This window comes from Alosa pseudoharengus, unplaced genomic scaffold (genome assembly GCF_046254945.1).
Source record: "Alosa pseudoharengus isolate Yale_2024_CS ecotype anadromous, Long Island Sound unplaced genomic scaffold, YU_APseudo_1.1 YU_APseudo_1.1_scf_19, whole genome shotgun sequence".
NCBI classification, from domain to species: Eukaryota; Metazoa; Chordata; class Actinopteri; order Clupeiformes; family Clupeidae; genus Alosa; species Alosa pseudoharengus.
This window is the reverse complement of record NW_027468657.1, coordinates 17072434-17082433: the sequence shown is the minus strand read 5'-3', so window position 1 is coordinate 17082433 and position 10000 is coordinate 17072434. Positions and strand designations below refer to the sequence as shown.

At 45.9% G+C, this 10000-nt stretch overlaps 1 protein-coding gene across 4 annotated transcripts in view; it reads right to left on the bottom strand.

The window, feature by feature from the left end:
• Positions 1 to 10000, bottom strand: part of ntrk3b (neurotrophic tyrosine kinase, receptor, type 3b) — a 150210-nt gene that overhangs the window by 5463 nt on the left and 134747 nt on the right. For all 4 annotated transcript variants that reach the window (XM_076291891.1, XM_076291892.1, XM_076291889.1 and 1 more), the window contains one exon: positions 7634 to 7877. In XM_076291891.1, the coding sequence (XP_076148006.1) occupies positions 7634 to 7877 (244 nt within the window). The remainder of the gene's footprint in view (positions 1 to 7633; positions 7878 to 10000) is intronic.

Genomic DNA, 10000 nt, shown 5'->3' with positions numbered 1-10000 from the left:
TTTGTATGTGACGACATTATACTGTAGAGGTCCCCAATGTATACAGGACTTCAGTGGGATGAAAATACACAACACTAAAAAAGAGAAACGGAGTCCAAGTACTGTATGGAGACTTGATGACCTACACTATAATCTAGATATACACAAACACACACAAACACACACACACACACACACACACACACACACACACACACACACACACACACATGTAGTGTTGTGTAAGGAATTTACTGTTCTCAGTCCCATCCATGCCCAAGACAAACTTATTAGGTGAAGACATCCAAATCTGGCCATTCAGTAAACAAGACTTTCACAGCAGTTCTACATATTTACACGGAACATATGTTCAAGCGCTTCCTGAATAAACTCAGCCCAGAGAGTGATGTCAGGGGAATAAGGTCTTCATGTTGGAGCACAGCGCTACAATAGGTGTGGAACACAATGTGTGTGCCAGCCCAGCACAATTTAGCTCGTGGAGGGTTCCAGCTGCCTTTCCGAAACTGTCCAGTCAGTGTTTTATTTCAGAGCTATCTGTTCCTAATTTAAACTGAGGAGCCATCCTAGGATGGCTCTGAATATCTTTTGCTGGCCAGCCAAGTTCTACAATCCACAGAGGTTTTCCCTCCCTTAAAATCTACAAACTAGGGCAGTTTGCGGGTGTGTGTTTGTGTGTGGGTGTGTTTGTGTGTGTGTGTGTGTGTGTGTGTGTGTGTGTGTGTGTGTGTGTGTGTGTGTGTGTGTTTGGTCTTGGATAGAGGAGATGGACGAGGAGAGGAAATAACAAGGAGAAGAAAAAGAGACAATTTGAACAATTTGAAAAAGAGCAATTTGAACTGAGGTGGTAAACTAAAAGAACTGTCCAATTGTGTGTGTGTGTGTGTGTGTGTGTGTGTGTGTGTGTGTGTGTGTGTGTGTGTGTGTGTGTGTGTGTGTGTGTGAGAGAGAGAGAGAGAGAGAGAGAGAGAGAGAGTGTGTGTGAGTGTGTGTGTGTGTGAGAGAGAGAGACTGAAGCGATTTCAGCCAAAGTGGCAAATGTATTCTCTGGGCAAAGTGAGCGAGGAATCGATGAGTGACGTGACGCCGTGATGGAGACGACGGAGACATGATCTATCACCAGACGTCTGACGTCGTTAAAACCATGCGGCTCCCTTAATGGACTCCTGGGTCAAACTCTCCACATAGCGATATTAATCGATTAAACAATCAGACATTAATCATCTGAACACTCAGCGCTCATTAAGATTTTTCCCCCGACTATATTTCCTATTCCATGTCAATTGCACTGCGTTAATCACGCTCAAGGCCAGCAGGGGAGAGAGGAAGGTTTTCGCCACTTTGTGAAGAAGCTGTCTGGGGCTGTCAGACCCGCTTGCCCTGATAACAGTGTCCTCCGCTAATTACAGACTTCATTTATGCTTATGACGGTCCATCTCAGGTCAAGATATTGACACATTCACTCACACTCAGTCACTCACAAACACATGCATGCACACAGACACACACACACACAGACACACACACACAGACACACACACACACACACACACACACACACACACACACACACACACACACACAGACACACAGACACACACTTATGATGGTAAATTTTAGGTAAAGATATTAACACACTCACAGAGAGAGAGAGAGAGAGAGAGAGAGAGAGAGAGAGAGAGAGAGAGAGAGAGAGAGAGTTGAAATCGATACTTCAGTAGTACACGGGCCTGGTTTGTTTTCCTTGGTCGTCCACAGCCTGGTCTCAACCAGTTTAAGACAACCATGGATCAATAAGCTCATTAAACCCGGCAACCATCAAGCTGCATCTGCAGCAGAAGGGGCCGCTGTGTTTTGATCTGACATAATTACCAACCCAAGCTCTGTATATAAGTGGGGAGGCCTTTCTAAGCACCCCATTATGTATGTAATAGCATCAAAGGCTGCTCCCCCGAACTGTCTAGACTTGGATGACTTGGCAGGATATATATTTCTGTCCTCCCATGTGAAGGTTTTAAACGATTAAACAAATTAATTGAGTTCCAGTTAGTACAAATGACCTATCTAAGGCACCTACCATCCCCTGTCAGCCAGAATGCAAATCGGCCAGTCTCCCTTAGAAAGGGAGAAATTAGCATTGGCCATAGCGCCTCATAAACAATCTCAGCTTCACCTTGGGCTTTCAAGGCAAGGCTTGGCTAGGGTAATTAGAGCAGTGGAAAATTGATAAGTGCATAAAATGGTCAAAAGAAAAGAAAGAAAGCATAAGAGAAAGAGAAAGAAGAGAGAGAGAGAGAGAGAGAGAGAGAGAGAGAGAGAGAGAGAGAGAGAGAGAGAGAAATAATTTCTGCTGCTGTCATTTCCATATTTCTCTCTTTTTCCAGTTACGGAGTCCCAGTCTTCCACGGTTTTGTGGCGCTTGGCTTTTTTTCTGATGCTTGGCGATGGCGGTAGACAGTGGCACGCTGCGTCTTTGGAGTGTAAAGTGGATTACCGCCGCGCGCCACTCCCGCCTGGGCAGCAAACGCTGGGATTAACGGCGCAGAGAGCAGTGCACCATGGGAGAAAATGGATTACAGGCCAAACGGCGGGCGACTTGCGGAACTGTTTCACCGGGTATTTAGGGGTTGCAGCCCGGAAGCTGATTGGCCCGATCAGACTTCACAGGCTTTTCCGCTCACAGCGACTTTTCTCGAAGAAGCTTACATCGTGACATCACCCCGGTTAACAACAATCTCGTAAAAACCACGCAGACGGATAGACCTCGCCACGGCGACGGAAGCAGCCCTCTTCAGAAGTCCTTAATCCACGCTGACTGCTCTAAACTGCCCGTTTACGAGCCGCTGCTGCTGCAGTTTGCGTGGACCCATCCACTGCGGTGTACGGATGTGTAATGGGGAGCAGATGTCCAGCTGCTGTGATGAGGATGACATGAAAGTGGAACAGAGAGGAGCCTGTCATTTTAGCTGTTTTGAGTGTGTGGGGGGGGGGGGGGGGGGCGAGCCCTCGTGTCCAGGGGCTACTGGGCAGGGGTTGAGGGATGATTCGGTGGGCGATGGTGGCGGTGATGGTGACGCTGGGGATGTTTAGGATAATAACGATGCGGGGGTAACAAAATTGCACCTGTGAGCGGTTCAGCCACCACGAGCCCATCAGCACCTGTGGCAGAGGCTGCCAGGCAACCGGAGTTGTTTACAGATGTGGAACTGATGAGAGACAACGGAGCACGGGGGTCGCAGGGAGAGAGGGAGGCTGTGGCAGGGCTAGGGAGGGATGGAGGGAGGGAGGGAAGGAGGGAGGGAGAGTCCACTTTTGGTTTGTTTGTTTTCTGATGGAGCAGTTGGACTGACAACCCATCCATGCTGGAAGGATGGATACATGGAGAGAGAGAGAGAGAGAGAGAGAGAGAGAGAGAGAGAGAGAGAGAGAGAGAGAGAGTGAGAGAGAGAGAGAGAGAGAGAGATCAGTGAGAAGAGAGTGATAAACAGTGATAAAGTGATAAAGAGAGGAATAAACAGTGAAGTTAAACAAGAGAAAGAAGCTGACAGAGTGAAAGAGAAAGTGATAAACAGCAAGAGTGAGAGAGGGATGGTGTGAATGGAAGTAAGACAGAAAGGAAGGAAGAAAGAAAGACAGAAAGAAATGCAGAGAAAAAGAGAGAGTGTGTGTCTGTGTGTGTGAGTAAGAGAGAGAGAGAGAGAGAGAGAGATGCTTTGACAACACAAGCACTCTTGTCATGTCAATAAAGCTTATTTGAATTGAAAAATTGAGAATTGAATTGAATTAAATTGAAAATTGAGAAAGAGGGAGAGAGAGAGAGAGAGAGAGAGAGACAGAGAGAGAGAGAGAGAGGGAGAGAGAAAGTTGCATGTGGGGCAGCGTGTACTTGGGATCCCCAGAGGTGCGCAAATGTCGATAGGAGAAGGGAGGAGAGGAGAGATGAGATGAGAGGAGAGGGTAGAGGAGGGGATAGAGGAGAAGAGGAGAAGAGAGGAGAGATGAGAGGATGATAGGAGAGGATAGAGGAGGAGAGGACAGAAGAGGGGTTGATAGATCCGGATAGGCTTGGACTGACGCTAAGTGTGATGAGCAGTGGGGGCTACTGGGCACCAGCTTTCTTTTCTAATCACTGGATGGGCAGGATGTGTCCAGTGCCGTTATGATCTCCTAATCTGGCCTCTTTGTCAATATCCCTGAATGCAGCATAGCCATCGATGCTATCACACCCCACAGTGCCCAGCCTCCAGCTGCAACAGAGCCATCTGGAGAGAAGAAAACTTTCACACACACACGCACGTACACAAACAAACAAACACACACACACACACTGTGTCTCTTTTTCTTCCTCTCACACACAGACAGACACTCTCTCTTTGTCCCTTTCTTCCCCAAAAAATACAATTTGTATTGCCAAAGCATACATGTACGTAGTAGTGTGTAAAGAAAGAAAAAAAAAATCATGCATCATACATTACTGCAACGGTAGTGTGTGTGTGTGTGTGTACGTGATGGTGTGGATGGGAGTGCATGTAAGTGTGTGTGTGTGTGTGGCTATGAGGCAATGTGTAGGTGTGTGTGTGTGTGTGTGTGTGTGTGTGTGTGTGTGTGTGTGTGTGTGTTTGACTTTTTTGTGTGCTTCACTGATGAAGTGACTCCTTTTGTTTATCTCTCTCTCTTTCTCTCTCTCATGTTTTCTCTCTCCCCATGGTTCTCTTGTCAAGACAATAAGGATGTGCATCTCATCTAGTTCACAGTCCATGTAAAAACAGTGGTGTGCACCAATGGTGGTGACAGCATATGTGAGTCATCTTCCTTAAATGTCAGTGTTACATGAAACAACTCAACGCATCTGTGCCAGTCTGTACACTTGTACAGCTGTGGGACTCTTATGATGAACATGATGTTTGTGTTTTGCATTGTCGTGCCCTGGGTGAACAGGCAACCACTTGGCAGCAGGATGGTGTGAGGTGGACTTCCTTATGAGCCCCAGTCAGCGTTAAAACGCTAAATAAATAATTAAGATGGTGGGATAATTACTCGCCTACACTTGTCTACCCAAAAGGCAAAGCCGTCAACATAGTGAGAAACAGGCCATTTTTCCCTTCAGCATTAGAAAGGATTAACCATGACAAGCTTCTTTCTCCCTTTCAGACTTAGTGGTTTTTGGTGGAGTCTAGTCCAGAGAATCTCCTCTCTGCTGGGACACATCTTGATATCCCCGATAGCCCCAATCCACAGGCCACCTCTCCATGACCATCTCACCTAATCACCACTTCAGAGGAGGCGGCTTACTGAACCAAAGAATGTTCCAGCACACACTGTTCCTACTGTCTCACAAGTCTTCACACCTACCACTGAGTGTGCATGCCTCCTGTCATTACCATCCCTGCTGGTGAGACCGAGCACTGTACTCTCCCATATGGCTCAGTGCAGCCAGTGGCCTGGATGCTAGCGGCCATCTATGCAGCCTTTTGCACTCACTTAGCAGCATGTATCAACTATCAGCGTTATAATATAGTATAGCCAGCCCAGAGGTGTAAAAGCCAGAAAATAAAATCCCTGCCACATATTTGCTCCAAGCGTTCACCAAACCAGCTGATTCTAATTGGCACAGCTCCTCAGCCAGGTAGACGAGCTGATACGTGAAATCACTATAGAACCAATGCATGGTAGGACTTCTATTGTCTAAAGCCGGACTTCTGAGTACACCTCTGAGTATTGCAAAAGATAGTGGATGAACCTCTTTGGTATAGCTGTCCCTTGACCAGTGTCATTTTCTAACAAATTAATATATTGTCTTTGGACGCAGGGTCAGCGAACAGAGGCAGGGACGCATTAATTCCTGCATAGGCGTTACAGTGGCTAGCATAGTGCTTTACGTCGTAAAGATGTGTTTCTACTGCGCTAATCTGGTGTATAAAGGTCTCAGCATGTAGTGATCACTGGGAAAGATGCCTTATGCTGGGCTAATGAACACTTTCAAAATCTCTGTACATGTAATATGAGTCTATTAAATAGGCGCCTTTGTACAAGCTATTCAATGGTGTAGATAGTATCTTAAGATGTTGTAGTAAGTCATATACAGTAGATATGGATTTATATGAATATAGAATAATAGATGTAAAGATATCTCTTGACTGCTGGACTAATTTGGACTTAAAATGTCTTGCAAAGCAATAATCAATGCTTAGATAGTCTATCAGTAAGTAGCAATTAGTGCTGCACATATCTAAGCCTTAGTCTTGCTCAGGCCTTATCTTGGCATGCTGAAATCCGATAGGATATTTTAATTTAAACCCAACAGTCTGCAGTAGACTTATCCAGGCCCATGTCAGGCAAAGACTAAGCAAAGGGAGTTTTGTCACACTTTATTTGAAGTAGCCTACAGTATGTCATTAAACAGAGTATAGGTTGAGCACCAACCGATTTGAACACAGTGTGCCTTGTGCAAACCTGTTAAGCCAAATTAATTTAATTTAAGTTAAATTACTTTGTCCTGATGCATTTAACCTATCTGGGGGTAGTGCACACACATACACATGCAAACACTTGGAGCAGTGTGCTCACCAGGAGCACACACACACACACACACACACACACACACACATACACACACACACACACACACACACACACACACGCACACACACACACTTTATTGTGACACTCTAGTCAGAACTAACCTAAAAACTCTACATGACCCCTGTTAAGAGAACATCTTGTATCAACACTGCCTTACGTAAGAGGGGCACTGGAGTAATTAATTAATTAAGCACACGCAGGGCCTCAGGCAGCTCAAGGGAAGTAGTAGGCAGCAGCCAGAGCAAGGCCGGTCTATTTAAACAGTGAGAACAGCTACCGGGCCACTCGACTATTCAAACCGCTGCCGGGCGGCTACACTTGATGTGTGTCTCCACTGAAGGGCATTCAGCACAGGGATGAGCTGACACCATGCCGCAATAGCAACGCCAACTCTTTCCGTTTTGGGGTTGTTTTGTTTTGTCTCGTTTTGGGTAGTTTTGTTATGGTGCATGTTTGGGTGGTGGCGACTGTGAGAGGCTGTGTAATCATGTGTTTAAAAGCACTACTGAAGAAACAGCTATGCATGAAATCTGAACCAGATCTGAGCATTTACCACCACACATAGTCTTAAAACACAGCTGATGATGGCACATTCTGGAAAGGACCCATTATAGGCATCTACCCATACTGTAGAGTAACCTTCCTTGTAGGTGTCCAACACAATTGCTTAACAGCAGGGTAGTGTTCCCTCTAGGCGTCTCTTTTAAGTTGTAATCAGCCATTTAAAGGAATCTAACGCTGAAATACTGTTATTCGGTAATCATCTCTTTTGGCTTATAGTAATATGTCTTTTTGATATAGCTTTTTTCTAACAACAGACACTTCTTTTGTTTTAGCTTTTCTTGTAGAAATCTCTGACCCTGCAGTAATATGTCCTGCGGCTATTTATTTACCCAGAGGTGATCTTTCATGTAGATGTTTCTGGTCATATCGAGGTTACGTTACAACCCTGAAGTACTCACTGCAGTCGATATCTCAGTCTGGACAGAGGTTACCTCACACCTGGGAAGTAGTAACTACAGTAGATGTTTCGGTCCCCATCGAGGTGACCTACCCTGTAGTAGTCGGTGCTGTAGATGTCTCTGGACATGCCGAAGTCTCCGATCTTGACCAGCAGGCCGTTGCCCACCAGGCAGTTGCGTGTGGCCAGGTCGCGGTGGACGAAGTGCTGAGAGGCCAGGTAGACCATCCCCGCGGCGATCTGGGAGGCGATGTGCAGCATCTGGGACAGACCCAGGTCACCACTGCTCTGCATGGGCTGACCGTCCACCAGGATCATGGCGTCAGGACCATGGGCTCTGCAGACCAGGAGAGAGGGAGGAGAGAGGAGAGGGAGGAGAGGAGAGAGGGAGGAGGGACAGTGCAGTTTTTAAAAAAGAAGAATATTCTAAACTCATTTGACATTGTTTTATATGTTATTAAATGCTTCAATATATTTAATTTAATTCTTTACGTTTAATGGCCATTCAGTGTCATTGATTTGCTACTTTAGATTAAGAAGCATACAGTCTAATAACACCTTTAACAATGCTGCTAATGGAGGCACCCACTACTGTGTGTGTGTGTGTGTATGTGTGTGTGTGTGTGTGTGTGTGTGTGTGTGTGTGTGTGTGTGTGTCTTTGTGTTTGGAATTCCAAAATACATAAAATCTCCATATCATTCACAGTCATTATAGCTAAGGAAATAGCACAATGTGGGTATTATACTGTTGTGTTTTTATTGGAGCTGCAACCCTATCTATTTTACATTGCACTTGGAGAAGGCATATTTCTAGATTACACTTTAATTTGCACTGTAATTTTTGCCAGGTTTATATGTAGCAATATATTACTCTGTGAGGGGAGCGCTTTTGTATGGCAAGCAATGAGGGGTAAAAAAGCTCCACACTTGCTTCCGTGTTTGTGAGAAATGTCTTTGTTGTTTGTGCTGGTATTGGAGTTTGCATAAGAGGGCTGTTTGGATGTGCTTGAGTTTAGTGGCTGCAACATTTATGCCTTTTCTCATATGGAGGAAAAACACACTTCTTCTCACAGCACCGGGGCACGTACAAGAGAGAGAGAGAAGAGAGAGAGAGAGAGAGAGGTGGGTGACACAGAAGGATCATGGGAGAGAAACCGGGAGCCTATTTGCATGTAAAGTGTGCTCCATCTTGTTTTCTTTCAGCGATCTCTCCTCTCAGACGAGCTTCATTCAAACCGCACGTCACATGCTCGCCCGATTAACAGACGCCCGTGGACCAAAAGCTCGAAGAAATTCTTTGATGCCTTAGTGACTCGGTGGGGCCTGATTGCAGAGGTTTCTCAGAGAATTGCATCATTTGAATTCCAGATGATTCATCGACAGAAAATCATCAGAAAAATCAACAGAAAGAGAGAAAGAGAAAGAGGCCAGACATTCACCCCTCAATCAGTCAGAGTCATGCGTATGCAGCGCATCCGGCAACCCGGAGTGCCATACCGTGCTGTGCCATACCGTACCACTCCACAAACAATCTACCGCTAATTACCGCACATCTTAGACCCAGGCAGACACACGCAACGCACAAAAGACAGGTTTGCCCTTTGATATCGGAGCTCCACCTTTCTCTCTGTCTCTCTATCGCTATCTCGCTCGCTCGCTCTCTCTTTCTCTCTGTCTCTCTCTGTCTCTCTCTGTCTCTCTTGCTCTCTCTCTCTCTCTCTCTCGCTTCCTCTCTATACCATTTTCAGCAGTGTTGATTCAAGACAGGGGGAAAAGGATAGACAGACTACAGTGCTTATTAAGAAATACTGATATCTGACCGCCTCTCTCTCTCTCTTTATCTCTCTCTCTCTCTGTTTAGGGTGTAGTTTCAGACACAGGTAAGAGGCTGTGTACCCTGCAACCACTACTGAGAGGTATTGACAGGGATATGGGGCAGAGAGACAGGCCGGCTGTGAGTCTATCAGCCACTGTGTGTGTGTGTGTGTGTGTGTGTGTGTGTGTGTGTGTGTGTGAGAGAGAGAGCGTAACCTAACCCCTTTCTAAACACAGAACATAGCACTGATACTGCTTGTTTCAAAATCTCTCTCCATTTCTCTTTTCATCCATTTCATCTCTCCCTTTTCCACATAAGCACAAGCTCTCTCTCTCTCTCTCTCTCTCCCCTCACTGGAATGAGGTGGAATAATACCTCTGACCAAGCCCTTCATCCAAAACCGTGACAGCTCAAGCGTCACTCGTTTACCAGTCCCACTCTGTTTTTCTCTTCCATCTCTTCACTCATCTCTGTCATGTCTCTCTCTCTCTCTCTCTCTCTCTCTCTCTCTCTCTCTCTCTTTCTCTCCATGGGAATGAGGTGCAGTAATGCCTCAGACCAAATATTCAGTCTTCAGTCCAGACACACCTCACAGACAGCACTTGTCTACCTTGTCTTCTCTTCCCTCTCTGCTCATCCATATA